A 16,964-nucleotide genomic window follows, 5' to 3' on the forward strand; every position below is an offset into this window, starting at 1 on the left:
CTGTTGAAGTTCACTTACAGTCACATAACTTATTTCTCGGGGATGCAAGGCCATGGTTAAAGTTTTCTGTTAAATAAAAGAACCGAAAAAATGAATCCCATAGAATAGCTGGAAGCAGGATAATAATCTAATTCTAAAATTAACTCATATTTTTTAAGCACAACACACGCGGAGTGAAAAAAAAAACACCTTCCACTAACACGCCAGGGTCGGCACCGGTCGGCACTGTCGTTCCTGTAGTGCTCCCTCTCCCTTGCAGCCTAGCGTGTAGCTTCCTATGTGCGCATGCGCACAGTCAACGAACACCTCGCCGCTGGAACTGTGAAACTCACAGTTCCATACAAAGATTTGGCTACTGACATTAAGCATAAGGATTATATATTGTATTGTACAAGTATAAAGAAAGAATTAAAGAAAAAAGGACTCATTATATAAATGTTATCGATAATATCAAGTGGAAATTGGGGGTGCTGCAGTTCCGCAGTGCCTATACGCGGGCCGCCCCTGCATTCCTGTTAAACGTTTTCCCTGAATTAAGCCGAAACTATGCTTTATTAACTTCAGATTTACCCAAATGTTAGTGGTGGCATTCCTCTGACATGTGTACTACTTATGCAGCCATATTTCAGTGTCCAGAACTTGACGAAACTAGGTGCAACGTTCGAAGTTGAGGGGAGTCTTTATACTCGTATTACGCCTCGTATGGCTTACGCCCCGAACATACGTGTTAGGGTTGGCTTTGTTATACTGCTGCTATGGTCTGAACAAATTTCTTTTATTCTGTGTTACTGTTTTTTCTCACGGGTATGTAACACTGTTAAACAGCAGCTTAATAAAATAGATTCGCGTTCTGAACTGAATATATGCTATGCATACAATGGTTCTAGGGCCTACAACTGTAAGCAGAAGCATACTACTTCTCTATTGTCAATGCGAATGAGTCTTGCACGCCTCTAATCGGCTTAGATCTTTTTTTTTTTTTTTGTAAGAAGGAAAAAAGTAAATATTACGTACAAAAGAGGCCTAGTCAATGCCCATCCGGCCTTCTGTAGCACATTCTAATAACCATCTTATTCTTTAATAGCGGTGGTCCCGCGATTGTTAATATAGATCTTGACTTAAATCTGTGTATACTGTAAATAATTAGTGCAATTACTTCTTTTACTTTTCTTACATATCTATTTTATATAAATATAGGAATGTTGTGTATGAAGTAACAGACGCCTTGGGCTTAGTTAGATCTTATGCATTTCTTGTTGCGCGGTTCCATCTAGCGGCAGAGCCTGGAACGATAATTCTTAGGACATGGTCGAGGTTGTCGAGCGAGTGGGTGTGTTTTACCGGAGCAGTCGCAGCGCAGTGTCTGAAGTAGAAGGGCGTTACGAATAGGAGGTTAAAATTACGAAATTCAGTGTGTCTTCGGATTTTAATATCGCAGCCATGAGTTCTGCAGAAGGTAAGAATTTAGTTATTGTTGTTTTACATGTCATTAATACTTTTGCTTTCAGCGTGACTAGTGAACGTATATTGTGAGAAACTCGGGTTTCCTGTTGGAATGTCCGCGAGGCAGTCACGGGTTGATACTTTGCAATACACACAGGTATATGTGCGCGCTTTTAATACCGTGATCATACTACAGTTTTATAAAATATTTTGACATTTCTTCAGGTCTTGAATATTCGTTCCGAGTGAGACATACCAAATATTTCGCTTCGGTATTATTGTACGTTGTACGTTAAATTGCTGTAGGAAATAAATAATGTACATTTTGGCTGACAGGCCATTTTATATAACTGCAAAGAATATGAATGCGAATAATGTTTCAGTATCATTGTGAGGTGGGTATAAGAAAGTTATCCGATTGTGCGAACAGACACGTGCTGAATACTGGAGTAGCACTTCTGTGGCGATCTCATTTCTGTCGTAACTGAAACAGGTCTGCGCACGAAGTCAGCGAGCAGCACGTTGTTGCTGTTAACAAGGTAATTACCACAACAGTAATAGCTCAGTCGGTATAGCAGTGGGCTGAAGATTATACGGTCAGATTTCGATTCCCGACTGGACAAGAGATGTTTTTCTTAATCACAGCTTCCAGACAGGCTCTTTGGCCACCCAAGCCTTATATTTAATGGGTACCGGGGGCTCTTTCTCCAGGGGTAAGGTGGCCAGGGCGTGCAGCTGACCATTCACTTCAACCTAGTGCCGCGGCTAAGAATGGTGGAGCTGTATCTCCACTTCCTTATACGTCTTCATGGTGGTGTGCGCAATTGCGAATAATTAAGCACGTGTGCAATCAGTCATTCGCAGGTACTTCAGAGCAGCGCGCTAGTAAAATACGTTAATTAAGTAACTTTCTTGTGATAGAATTCCAAGCCTTAAAATCACCAATCACCGCATTTGACACAACACTGAGGCACTTATCCGCCTGAAATCCTAGCAACTTCTTACATTCCCGTGTACTTCTTGAACCAATAAAAGTGCCTGTTTTTGAAAGAGATTCCCTGCCATAGTTATGTCCCCAGGCGCTACAGTTTTCTATTGGCTTAGGATGAGAAAGTAATGCGCTGGTACTCAGCTCCTCAAGTTTCACTACTTTTATGGCTTCTTAAGTTGTTATGCTTTTTCGTATACACTGTATTTCTTCAAGGGCCGTTCCAATGAGCATTGTTGCCTCTGAGTGAAAAGTGTATGCTCAATTTTTACACAAAAAAGTACATTGTTTTCTCGCTCCACATTAAAGCAGCCAAATCGACTCATATGGCTTTTCGGTTTTTTTAAAGTTATTTCTAATTCGACAGAAGTATTACACGGAAGTAGTGTTCGCCACTTTCTATGGACCCCGAGTATTTGGTTGGGACATGCGCCATCCACACAAGCAAATCAGAATTTACGGAGATTTCGATAGATAGTTTTGTATGCAGTACATCTAGCTTTCCTCGTCCTCCTCCTCCTTCTGCCATCTTCTTCTTCTTCTCTTCTTCTTCGGGCGCCATGGTCCATGATGAACCTTGGCCTCTTTTATGACTGCTCGCCACTGGTCCCGATCCTGTGACTTTCGTCTCCAAGTTCTAAAGCCCATTATCTTCAAGTCTTCTTCAACTGAATCCAGCCACCTGACGGTAGGTCTGCGTACTCGTGGAGTACCCTCTGGTTTACGTACTTAACTTCCTTCAGTGTTCTGATCCTGCATTCTAAAATGTCCCAACCATCTCAACAGACCTACTTTCACTATATATAAAGTTCTTGGTTATACCTTGATCTCCAGTTGCCATTTTCCATAATTGGACCATAGTTTCTTAGTAATTTTCTTTAAAAGATTCGGAGCTGATTTTCATCTTAGGGGCCAGCTTTCACTTCCATACGTAACCACAGACAGTACAAGCGTCTTATTTTGTCTCCTTAAATATCGTGACCTTAATTGTTTCTTTAGGCCATAACTATATTGATTTTCCGTAAAAACTGTATATTTATTTCAATCTTCATGTTATTTTCTTCCGTTAGTGTAGATCCAAGTTCTGAGGTGCTCACAGCGGTGGTTATGAGTACAGTCTTCTGGGATATAACCAGGTACAGTCCGCTGAAAGTCATCCCAAGATATTTCAATTCTCTCGCCTTTTCGGATTCCTGGTCAAACTTTAAAAACTCTTGAATTAGGTGTCCTTTTTACTTGCACTATTTAGATTTTACAGATAATTGTTAAGTCCCATTTTCTTCGCTGCTTCACTGAGGTATATAAATGCTTCTTTCAGCACACCGATGGTTCATCCCACTAAAACAATGTAGTCTTCATATACAAGTATCTCGGCTGTTTTATTATATATACAGTAAAACTTGGTTATAGCAACATCGGTTTCTGCGACACCTTGTCTATTGCGTCAAATATTCAATGGTACGAACTAATTCCTCATAAAGCAACTGTTTTTATACCTTGCTTAGTACGACATGCACAAATGCATCAACCTCGTATGTAACGTCATTTTCATTCCTGAATTTCTCTGATATCGTGGGAAAGTTCGATGTGTCTGCCCACCCTCACTTTCTCTACTTGCTGACGTGACTGTCCTGGAAGAATACGACCGCGGGCTGCAAGAGGAGCGTGGGTTTTATGCGAAAACAAGGGTGTGGGGTGGGACTGCGTGAATAGTGCAAGAGGACGCGGCAGGTTGTTAACTGCATTCCTTTCCTAGAATCTCGTCTAACAGGACCTCACATTGTCTACTTACCCTATAGTGTTCCTGCCTACACCCAGAGAAGTGCAGTAGCGAAAACATGGCAATGAAAAGGAAAGTTTTAAGCATTGAAGAGAAAGTTAAAGTGATTCGTGAAATATTGTGTGTATTGTCAGTGAAAAGCGCTGTAATATGTCTTTGATATTACACATTTGGGCAATTCCACGTTAATGTTACGTTAGTCTGTACTTAACTACGTATTTCACTAAAAAATGCAACATTTTAACTCGGTTTTTGGTAGATTTTTACGTGACTAACATAAGACTACTGTGGAAGTGCCCATTTCGGTTACAACGACATTCGTTTATAACGACACTATTTTTAGGTCCCTTTGATGACGTTATAACCAAGTTCTACTGTAGTTCTTTTAGTTTCTATCCCCGAATCTCTGTCCACATTTTCTAATGTCATGTTAAATAAAATAGAGGACACAGCATCTCCCTGCCTTAGGCCCGTTGCTGTTCCAAATGGTTCCGATTGTTCTGCACTTTACCTTTACACGTTATGGGTTGCTCTTACCAATTCAGTTGACTTCTGGGATATTTTAAACTCCTTCACAGCCTCGTGTAATTTATCTCAGTTTATGATATTGTGACATATTTGCGCTATGCAAAACACGTTACAGTATTATATGCTGTTTTGGATAATCCAAAATATGAATTTTAAGAACGATAAACATATTTTGTGTCTCGTATTACGTGAACTTTGTGTTACAACGTAAAAATTGATCATCTACTACAATATTTTAATCATTCATCCGAACTGCATTATTTTGAAAAACAAGTTTGTCGGAAATTGTGATGTTCTTGAAGGGGAAGGTACATATTCTACATATTGACTAGGTTCATGGTTACCCCAAACTCTATCAGAATATTGTACAATACTTCCCTCCTAACTGAATCATAGGCTTTCTTGAAGTCTATGAGTAGCTGATGTACTGCCTCATTGTACTCCCACTTTTTCTCCACTATCTGACGAATGCAAAGATCTGATCTGTAGTTGATCTGTTACGTCAAAACCCACACTGATGATTCCCAATAATTTCATCTGTATATGGACTTAACCTTGAAAGAAGAATATCGGATAAAATTTTGTATGAAGTTGATAGCAGTGATATCCCCCCATAATTATAACAGTCTGTTTTATCACCCTTCTTGTGAACTGGTACAGTAATATCAGACTCCTTCCACTGATCAGGCAGTTTTCTCTTATTACAAATAGAATTAATTAGTTTATGGATCTTAGAACGTAATATTTCACCTCCTGCTTGAAACAGTTCTGACGGAATTTTATCGTTACCTGGCGATTTATAACCTTCAAATTTTGCAGTAGCAATGTCAACCTTAAAAGGGCTAGGATCAGGTACTAATGGTTCTGGCGTGGTTGTACTAATGAAATTGTATTATCGCCTAAGAGTTATGAGTTGCCTTGTTTTCACCTTGCTTGTGCGTTTCTATATGCTTTGACTATTTAATCGTTTTACTTTGTAATCGCAATGAACTAGAACATTTAAGAGCTGGAAAACCAAGAAAATTCGTTTATAAAGCTTTTATTTCTTTTATTTATAGATATTCTTATACATAAACATGGGAACACTGCTTGTTAATTCATATATGTTTATTTAAATTTGCTTAAATTAATAATGAAATAAAACGTACACACCACTACAGTAAAAAAAGAACATTTTCAAAATTATGATTATATAGGAAACATAACCAACCGCATTCATGATTGAGATAAAGCTAAAAACGTAAAGCTATCTCCGTAATAGGCCGCGGAGGGCCATAATGTTGTGAGACCTAAAATAATATTAAAAAACCGCATTGTACCAGAAATATATTCGTAATTTAGACCTTTATTCATACTCGTCTCAGAAGAAAAATAACACTGGGGAACATTACAACAGTTTCTTCCGTAACAATAGTAAATATCTGAATCTTCCGTTATATACAGTATATATATATTTTATATACTATATATATAACAGTGTTATATATATACAAGTATATATAACGGAAGATACAGATCGTAAAAAATTTATTAAATTGTTTAAAATGACTAATTCAGAAAAAATATATATATATTTTTTTTTTGGCTGAAAATGCTCTCTGCAATATATCAGACCATATAGTGGGTTATGCCAAACCTTGGTGCTGAAACCGTTGTCAGAAATTTTTAGAATATTTTTAAGCACTTCATATATCAGAAACTTCATCGTTGAGTATTTTGCATATGTTGAAATTTATAAATATGTTAATTAAATGCAAGATTTAATTTATCTTACTTTTTGCTCAGTAACGCAATAGAACAGTTGATCGCAAACTTTTTCGATTACCTATGTTTCCTCATACTCTGTGTAAGGGAAGGGGGGATTAAGCAGTTGTATATGTATATACTCTCGGAGTTAATGGGGGTTGAAGTACAAAATTTGAATTTTTAAGTATTAAATATCTTCAAACATTTCCCACGATTAATTGAAATACATTTACGAGTAAAACGACATTTTTTATCTTCAAACTTGCACACTTATACATTTTGAAATATATGAGATATTTAGGAAACAGTATCTTACTTTCGCAGAGAAATCGGTTCTTGTATAAAAAGACATGTTGGGGGAAATGAAAGAAGTCTTTATTGACTGAATGTCCTGTGTCCTTCAAGTCTTCATCCCACTTGACGCACTCCTTGGCTTAGTGAATTCGAAGCAAAGACAGGATGTACTGATATAAACTCTGTGATGTGTGGGTAGAAATGCCAAGTCCTGCTTTTCCGGAACAATTTCTCCAGACAGGCCATTCATGTGCCTCCTGTGTATGTGTGTGAGTGATGAAGGAAGGGATTTGCGACAGAGTTCAATGTCTGCCGCCTCACTGTTGGCAGTTACTAGGAGAGTGCACAACGTACAGAACCCACAGTCATTTGGATAGCTTTTTCCGGGAATCCATCTTGAGGAGTAAACGCTCTAATGTGCAGGAAAATAAAATTAGTGCTGTTTTATCAACCGGAACGGCGTTCCGGTCAATTTCGATCACTCTTTGGACTCCTGAGTAAGCGCGTAAACAAAAAAAGAATTGACTGTTATCTCACTTCGATAAATGGAGTAAGATGTGAAAGTAAACATGAGTAATTAAATTAAAGATTTTCTTGCATCTACCAGACTACACGGCGTCCTAACCGTAAGATCGTAATATTCTCTTCTCCACAATGAGAAGCTGAGATCTCATATAAAGATCCTTCCGGCTGTTTGCATTACGCTCCAAGGTCGTGCTTTTATGCACAGTCACACATGTAGATGCTGCAAGCCGAAAGGTCGCGGGTTCAAGTCCCGATGAGGTAATTGAATTTTTTTCAATTGACCTAATCCTTTCAGCCGCGCTATGGCCCTGGGGTTGACTCAGACTCTAACAGATATGAGTACCAGTAATTAATTAAATAATTTTCCTGGGGAGTAAAGCGCGGCTGGCGCGTAAGGCTGACAACCTTACCGCCATCTTTGAGCCGATTGTCTAGAAAATGTGGGAGCCTCAACGTCTCACAACCCTATGGGCCTTAATGGCCTGGTACAGGGATAGCTTCACTTTACTTTAGATTGCTTACAATGGCTATGTATCATCAGAGCGTTGAAATAAATATTACAAATATAATAAAAATATGTTATTATTATTATTATTATTATTATTATTATTGATGGTGAATATGGTGGTGGTGGTAATATAATAGTATTAGTAGCAGCAGCAGCAGCAGCAGTAGTAGTAGTAGTAGTAGTAGTAGTAGTAGTAGTTGTTGTTGTCAGCCGGAATAGCTCAGTCGGTAAAGCGATGGGCTAAGGGGTGGGTGGTCAGTGTTCGATTCCCAACAAAAGTAAAAGATATTCTACCACTCCGCGTCTGCTCTGGGGCCCATTCAGCCTCCTGGTCAATGGGCCCCAGGGGCGCTTTCCCCAGAGGTAAAGCTGCCGGTTCGTGCTGATGGCCACTCAGCTTCATCTAGTGCCGAGGTCAGAAATATTGGAGCTCTACTTCCACTCTTCCATACGCCTTCATGGCTTCGTGTTTGATTATCGCAGCACAGGGGAAACTTTACCTTTGTCCTTTTTTTCTTTCCTTCTACTCCCACCTTGGAGCATAGGGCTGATTTCTCAGTTTCATGATCATTTTATAGACGGTAGGACTCCTTGAACGGCTGAGCAGCCTGTCGCAAGGTCGCTGCCTACACACAGGACAACACAAACACAGAATAAACTCATTCACACACCAAACATCCATGTTTGTGTGGGATTCGAGCTCACGATCATAGCGTCCGAGCGAGCGAAGACCGCTCAGCTACCGCGACCGGCTACCTTTGCCTTAGTAGTTGTAGTATAATCATGATTGGATATAAATATTCACCTTGCATAGCCACACAATACGTGTGTGTGCTCGCCACATATCGGTAGGGCGATTAACTTGAGGATAATGAAATGGGTGGGACATGCGTACAAGGTTCTAGTTTGAAAATTGTTTAAGGAAAGACGACACTTATAAGATTATGTATACATGGAAGATAATATTAAAATGGTCCTTAAAAATTAAGGGGTGAAACTGCGAAATAAATTCACGTCACTCAGGACAAAATGCAGTGGTAGACTCTTGTGAGTACGTTAATGAAATGTCATATCTTCTGGAATATATCGTCATGTAATTATTTGGGAGTAAACGGACGTTTCGGAAGAACCTTTCAAATCCATCTTCAGGATCGAAGCATAAGCCAAGCTAGAAACCAGCATGAAGCAGGTAGCAAGCAGAACCGTCGACAAGTTTCAACGGACTACATAGCGTTATATTCCAGAAGACAAGACTCTTTATAGCCACTTGTGCTACAACCTCAGTGAACATCCGCGTGAACATTGCCCAAATGTGTCATATCAAAGACATATTACAGCGCTTTTCACTGACAGTACACACCGCACTAATACTGTATATTAAAGGTAGGCCTACTCACCAAATTACAGTAGATTACATCAATTGTTGTGCCTTACTGTACCTAGATACGAGTACAGTAATCAGTTATCTTCATCTGTTTCCTGTTACTTGCCCAATACACACTTTCTAAATTACGTTCAATGTCCATATCAGAGAAATTCAGGAATGAAAATGACGTTACATACGAGGTTGATGCATTTGTGCATGTCGTACTAAGCAAGGTATAAAAACAGTTGCTTTATGAGGAATTAGTTCGTACCATTGAATATTTGACGCAATAGACAAGATGTCACAGAAACCGATGTTACTATAACCAAGTTTTACTGTATCTTTGTTGCTGATGAAAGCCTTTCTTTCCATATTAACAGTCCAGTATTGAAGGTGATTTAATATGTTTTCTGTAGTATGTTCTTAATTCTTCAAGACGAAATCAAACTCACAATTTGATGGATTTCGTTAATTAACATATCCACGGGTCATATGTCAACTGCAAAGAATGTTTAACATCAAAATATATGAGGTGTTGCTGCAATCAGTCTCTCGGAACTGAAACTGAACTGGATCAAGGACAAAAAAGCGGGACTGGCATGGCTGTTGTATAGTCACGTGACTGAGTGACTATATACGAGGTTTGCATTGGTAACTGGGTCAATTTAAATTCTACAGATTCGTGACTATAATTATTTGTAACCATTTCACTAATTCGCCCACTTTACAGTTCACTAGAGCACATACTGAAGCCTTCTCAACCTGCTCTCTTCTGGCCAGAAGACCTCGATGATGTGTAACCACACGGAGAACCATTAATGAATGGTACCCGTCACAAGCCTTCAAATTTTAAACCATTTACTTATTACTCATATTGTTACTATGGAGTAGATTGTAAATTTGCAAGAAATAAAATAAACCCTGCTGTCTTCACCAATCTTCTGGTAACGGCTTCCGACGGAGGACGCTCCTCTTCCTCCGAGTTCCCGACTTGTCACCGGCCTCAGCAACAGCAACTGTCCACTAACTGGCCCTCGCCAGCACAGTCGGGGCTTTAGTCTCCACGAGATCCATGACTAAGTTATTCTCCTAGACATGTACCTGCTTCGAAATGGGGCATTCTCTTAGACGAAGAGGGGTCGGTCATTCTGTATAGGCGCTACAGCACTAGTGACACTAGTAGCTCTGGGGCCACGAAGTCTCCGAGCCAGTGCGTATTGGGATCACTTCCATGGAGAGCGCAAATACACATAATGATGGAAGCTGACGAGCCTCTAAACCCACAGGTACAATTCCCGAGTAGGAAGTGTGCCCGGGATGTTGAACTAACTGTTCATCGTATCCAGTGCTGAGATTAAGCATACGTTGAATTACATCTGCACTACTTTAAAATTGGAAAAGAAAATGTGCTTTTGTCCAAATTGTGACCCTGCGAATTGCATCACTGGAATACCTGAATGGTGTGCTATTATTATTTACTATTAATCAGCCAAAATATCCATCTTTTATTCTCCCCAGCATCTTTGTACAGAACTGGTGAAATTAGTTACAGTATTACTTAACCACGGGGGCACGCGGTAGCGCAGTTAGTTGAGGCACTATGCTACAAGCCGGAAGGTCACGGGTTCAAATCCCGATGAGGTCATTGGATTTATTTTCAATTTACCTAATCCTTCCAGCCGCACTATGGCCTTGGTGTCAACTCGGCCTCTAACAAAAATGAGTACCAGGAATCTTCCTGGGGTAAAGGGCTGCAGGCGCGTAAGTCTGACAACCTTGCCGCCATCTATGAGCCGATTGTCTAGAAAATGTGGGAACCTTGACGTCTCACAACCCAGTGGGCCTCCACGGCCTATCACAGGGATAGCTTTACTTTTATTTCTTAACCTCTCAGTGAGAATAAGACAGCTCTGGGCTGGCCAGCAATTCTGATCTGTTAGTCGAGAGACACCAATGAACAAGTGGAGTGGCAGTGTGATACAGACATTACTTCTTACCCACCGAATCATGTCACAGAGGAAGTGGGAAAGCGCGTAATGTCGCTCTTCCCATGTATGAAATATTAAAGCAATGTTTCACGGACACAACTACAGTACCAGCGGGGCTTTATCTTTTGTAATGAGATTTTGCATTTCTCTTTCTCCGTCAGAAATTCCACAGTTTTTTTAAAACCTTTAAACTCAAGTGAGAAAAAGTGGGCCTACAGTTATATCACTTTGAAGACCGATATTCATCTAAACAATACTTAAGTATCTGGTCCCTACCTTACAGAGAATTCTTTTAAATTTCATTAAGGAAGCAAGTGTTCTTCCTCCTGAGTAAAAGTGAAACCTACTGATACATTCTGTAGCTGATGAAACGGAGATTCCTTTTTAAACGTTACCGTGCTTTAGAGGGGCGTTATCAATACACGCGAGCTCACTGTGGCTGGTCTATGGCCAAACAGATTTGGCGCACGATACTGTAAGGTAACTGACAATTCAAAGTATTATAGTACTTGTTGCTTAATAGCAATTGTATGCATGAAGTAGTACAATTCAATTTCAGTTCTACAGCACATGCTACCAATGTGTAAAAGAACGCAGAATCCAGTAGTTGTCTGGTACAGCGTACGTTAGAACGGATGGTCAAGCTGAACAGTGCACAAAATCAGTCTGAAAGTGGCTGTGTAAAAGCAAATTACCAGTGAACACTGAATCATGCTGGCGGTCGAGGCAGGCGAGCAGACTTGGCAAACAGGAAGTTCTGCCGCGTGTAGGGAACGCATCCGGAAAACTGGGCTATGTCACCTTCCGCTGCTTTCCTTGGCTGAGGATTGGCCTGGCCCATTCGAGACCAGTTTTGCATCAGAACGCAACTAAATTACAGTTTTACTTGCATTTCCAAAATACTCGTAATTTTGGTGTTTCTATTTCTCCCCCTCCAACAGACAGTCCAACCGTCGCAGCGTGAGTGCGTGAGTTTATGTTGGTTTATTGTCACCCACTTCCGGCTCTGTGTGTGGCCGTCATGTTTCCTGGTTTTAATTTAATAACTGTTATTCGATAATTAATGTAGTTATGCGTTAGTTTCTGTTTCTCCACGACTGCAATTATGGCATATTCTTTGGCCGGTGTACGTACAGTTCGTGGGTGATCACTGATCAGCATTCACGGGTGCCGTAGGAGTTACACTTCTTGTCTCACAAAAATGATGCTCCAGTCGTTGAAACACATTAACGTCCGGATGAAGTAGACCAGGATGGCGTAATGCGTATTCTCGTGCAGCACTACGAGCTCGTCTGTTACAAGTAGCGGGGGTTAAGCGCATGTCACGGTATTCATCGTGTGCGTATACAATCATCATTCGATCATAACTAGGTGTACAGGTAATTATTTGTGCTCTTTTAAAGAAAGAAAGTTATAATATGAAACTATTGTGGCATGTAGACCCGCAAAATAAGCAAAGTTATAAGAGTCGTTACTAAGTAAAGAAGCATGTTTCCACGAAACGATTTGATACAACAATAATGGGGAGCGCTTTTGTCTACGCGGTCCCCTGCTGAGATATTTAAGCAGGACAAGTCTAGAAGAAGCCAGGAATGACGGTGCTGGCGAAGGCCAGCAGCAATTTAACCAACCAACCGACAGTTAGCTGAGCCGAGTTCAGGAATGGTGGCGATAGCTGGTGAAGAGTATAACAGACTGAGACAGCGTTTAATTGAGATGATGATAAGGGAAGTTGAGCTGCTGCAGTCAGTGAGAATTAGTGAGAAGAACAAATAGTGCGGTGAAATTGAATATACGCCATGATGGCGGACGCCCCAGTACGGGAATTCCGGAAGTACTGGACACAGAAGCTAGCATATCTGAAATCTCATTGTCATATCATCTTGAAGAAATATCCGGAAGCAGCTTCTGAAGTACAAGTATGTATGAAGCCCTCAGTGACAATGAGAACGTCGCCAGATCTACACCGGCTAAAGCATGGGAATGCTCTGAGTGGACATCTGTCGCATTTAGTGCGGAGGGAAATAGGGTAAACACTGCAAAGGTCTAGAAGGGAAGCCGCCTTTTAGCGTTATTTACAGCATGTACAAGGTAACAATGAATGAACTGAAGGCCGACCTGGAGGTGAGTGCACAGGCAAGACACAGTGGTGGAAAGGAAAAGAAACCTCACTGGAATCAACGGCCCAGGAAGCTAAGAGACCCAAGAGGCATATCTCTTGCAATACTTCTCAGACAGCCAGTTCCAACATCCGCAGCCGACAAGCTGCCTCCAATAGCAATGTTAACTAGCAAATGCTTACCTGAGCACGGGGTCTGCTGAAGAAGAGCAGGAGGCTCCAAGGTAGGTCGCCAACAACAGATAATGTGAGTTCCGAAATACACGAAGTGGAACCCGTACCATAACAAACGAAATAGCGGACTATTCAGCTATGAAATCCTACCTGGAGAAAATAATTTCTATTATATTTCCTTCTCCCCAATTTCCGAAGAGCCTATCGAGGCAGTAATCCGTCACCCACCCCCACAAAAAAATTGCCAGCACAAGATATTTCCAACAGCCTCGATGACTTAGGCTGCAACGTCACCAGTGTGAGGCAAATGATGCCCAATTGAACAGCACCCAACGGGAAACCCCAAGTGGACCCCCCCCCCTTTCCCGTCTATTCTTTGTTACTTTAAAAAAGTAACACAAAATCTTGAGAGATATTCAACCTGAATAGCCTTAAGCATATTATCATCACGGTAGATTTATACCCAGCTCTGAAATTGTCAACATTTCGGCCACGCCTTGGCTAACTGCAGGCAACCCCGTAGATGTTTGTGATGGGGTGGCGGTCACCTGAATAAGGAAAACAAATACAGAATCTACACCATTGTGATCATGCGGCACATTTAAGTAACTTCGGTGGATTCTCGAATGTTTTGTGGAGCCTGTTGCTCATCCAGTTGACAGTCGCTGTGTTTTTGTTCTTCCTGGTTTTCCCGTTTCTTCGGATCTCCATTTCATATAGCGCAGGGACCGCCTGTGGACTCGATGTTCTGTTTTCTTGCAATTAACGAGACATTCCAGTGATTTAATATTTCTGCTGGCGGGGAATGGGATTTAAAAACATTTTAATGATTATAGTCGAAGAGAGTGATTGTAAATAAGTAGGCGCTTGCCTATGTATTACTATTACTGTATCAAGTGGATTGCCTTGCAAGCAAGGAAACCGCACGCGGATATTGATCACTGTTGGGGTCGTATTGTTCCAGTTACTGACTTCTCGCTAGCCTTCTGATGCACTCTCTTATTAATGGCATTCCTGTCTATTCGTGTTAAATTTTAATTAGTGTTACCCTTGGCAATTCTGTTATTATTTTAGGAACTATGTTTTGAAGCGTCTGAATTGCGTTTATGTAAGTTTTAGCAGCTTAACCCCAGACGGGTGAGGCATATGTCACTGTATTATTGCTCGCACTGGGTGGTGTTTTTGTTGTGCTTAATAGTACTGCTAGATTAATGTCTTTGGTGGAGAACTTATTCTAAAATAATAACTGTGGTCGTAGTCTGAATTCATCTAAATAATATTTATAATATATATAAATTCTCCCTCACAGAAAACATACGGCATCTCCATAATGAAGACTTGTCGGTTAATAGTGTTAGGGGAAATTGTCTCTGTTTTTCTGCAACTCAGATGGCAGCAAGAACGTACGCTGTGGACAGTAATGCAGTTTTTTTTTATGTTCAAGCGGGAGGTAGATATTGTGACCACTCTGCTTTGAAGGAATATTTGCGGACTCCATTGCATGTCTCGGCCACAGATTCGTAGCTACCTACGTTCACGACGCAAGTAGCCTCAGCTCTGACGTTACAGAATATGACCTAATTCGTAACATGAACTGGTTGTATTGATTAGAAATTTCTGTGGGCAGTAGCACGTGAACAGATAGAGGAATGAATATCTTGACTACAAAACACGTGTTACTTTATTTTACGCTTACTAATAAGTGTACTTTTATAATGTGTTCTTTAAATTGTTTCGATATTTTGTAGACAGTATTTCTGAATAATGGTCTACTTCTCATAATAGCGTCCAACATGTAACCCACAAAACTATTGTCACGTGTAGGGGTGACTATAGACGGGGTTTTGGATTGGAGAATGGATTTATTGACATCGTATATATTCGCAACTCGGAACCACAGGCAATAGATCGCTGTCGCTGATCTACACAGTTTACAGTTCACCGTTACGCACTAGGATTCTCAGTCTTCACTAGCCGTATCCTGGCAACGGATTTGTAACCGTCTCACTGTGACTTTATATCACACATGAAGTCTTTTGACAGCATGAATCCTTTCATGCCATTATTCTGCAGCTACTAATTCTGAAGTCTCGACTCAATTCAATTCCTCTGCTCCCAAGCTCATATCCCGGCAGGCTGGCGTCTGGAAACTCAACTTCTGACTTTACTGCCCTATGCTGACGAACACTTCTTCATAACCACTTTGCACGGACCACGCTGAAAACACAGCCACTAGTGTTAAGGAGGTGGGTTTAGTGATCCGTTGCCTAGCAATAGACGTTATATTGTTGCGTGCATTGGCTCCCGCGGGAATGTGTTCACCGCGTCGTTACCTAGCAATCGGTAAACACGTCACAGTATATAATATATAAGTAATTTCTTAACTCTTGCAAATTCACTTTTAAAATATCTCGTTTAAGGGTAAACTTAGCACAGACACGTTAACCTTGAGTCACTCATTTGCCACGTCATACATGATTACACAGTGAAGTGTGATTACTTGTTTGTTAAATCTCCCTCACATATTTACTGTCCCTCTGAATATCCTCCCTCCTCTTAATTTTATAGATGGTTGTTAGAAAGGTAGGGGTGAGTATGAAGGCGGGGTGATGTAAGAAATTAACATCTTGTTGTGAGCAGGACTGGAACCCACGACCATGTGAACCAAATCTGCAAATGTCGCTCGGTTCTACTTGTGAAAGCCTAGTCAAGAGCGACTTTGGCATGATTTTAACATGTGTGAGTTTATCTTCGCGGAACTCCGGTTCAGATATCATTGAAGGTCAAATATCTATAGGAATCATGGTGAAAATGAATGTGCACTACTAAGTTTAAGACATACATGACAGCATAACGACCTTGGAAATGTAGGCCGCGGCACGTGATTCGCCTGAGACCAGCTTCTGATCCCCATGAACCCTCATTCGTAACATATTTGTGACCTGCAAGCCCACATCATTGTTTTATTATATGGACACACATCGGAAGCTCTACAAGGTCGTTACTCACGTGTACGTGTGGCGACTGAGCTGCAAGTAGTCTTGATTCGAATTCCATAGATCCCAGGTTCAAGCCTTTGCACGCAAGTCGGGCCTCTCTCTGAAAGTTTTCATGGTTTTCCTCTAGGACGGATATAAGGATAATGCCGCAAAAACAACTCATCTTGTCAGGCCACTGTAGAAACTTCCTTAAATAAAAAAGTCATTGATTTCTTGGCGATTAGTTATGAAATATTAATGATTAGTTTTGGCACAAACAGAAAGAGACGTGCAGCTGTGAAATTCTATATGAGATCTGAGGTTGTCACGGCGGTCAGTGTTAACATCAGAACCTTCGGGGGGTTGTGCACCCGTTATTTTGGAATATATATATATATATACACACACACACATATCAGTGTTTATGTGAAGGCTGTTGCCTGCTATTTAAGCTTACCTTGAAGTTGGTGGTTGCAGGTTCCTATGTACCAAACCGCACATGTTACTGCTCTACATGTCAAGAGCAC

At 40.7% G+C, this 16,964-nt stretch overlaps 1 protein-coding gene across 1 annotated transcript in view; it reads left to right on the forward strand.

Moving 5' to 3' along the window:
- The first annotated feature begins 1,311 nt into the window (after positions 1–1,311).
- The window catches only part of LOC111864468 (glucose-6-phosphate 1-dehydrogenase), a 64,264-nt gene continuing 48,611 nt past the window's right edge, over positions 1,312–16,964 (forward strand). The window contains exon 1 of the mRNA XM_023851728.2: positions 1,312–1,456. Coding sequence (XP_023707496.1) covers positions 1,441–1,456 — 16 coding nt within the window. The 5' untranslated portion in view covers positions 1,312–1,440. The remainder of the gene's footprint in view (positions 1,457–16,964) is intronic.

The sequence above is a fragment of the Cryptotermes secundus genome, unplaced genomic scaffold, assembly GCF_002891405.2.
Source record: "Cryptotermes secundus unplaced genomic scaffold, Csec_1.0 scaffold706, whole genome shotgun sequence".
Lineage (NCBI taxonomy): Eukaryota > Metazoa > Arthropoda > Insecta > Blattodea > Kalotermitidae > Cryptotermes > Cryptotermes secundus.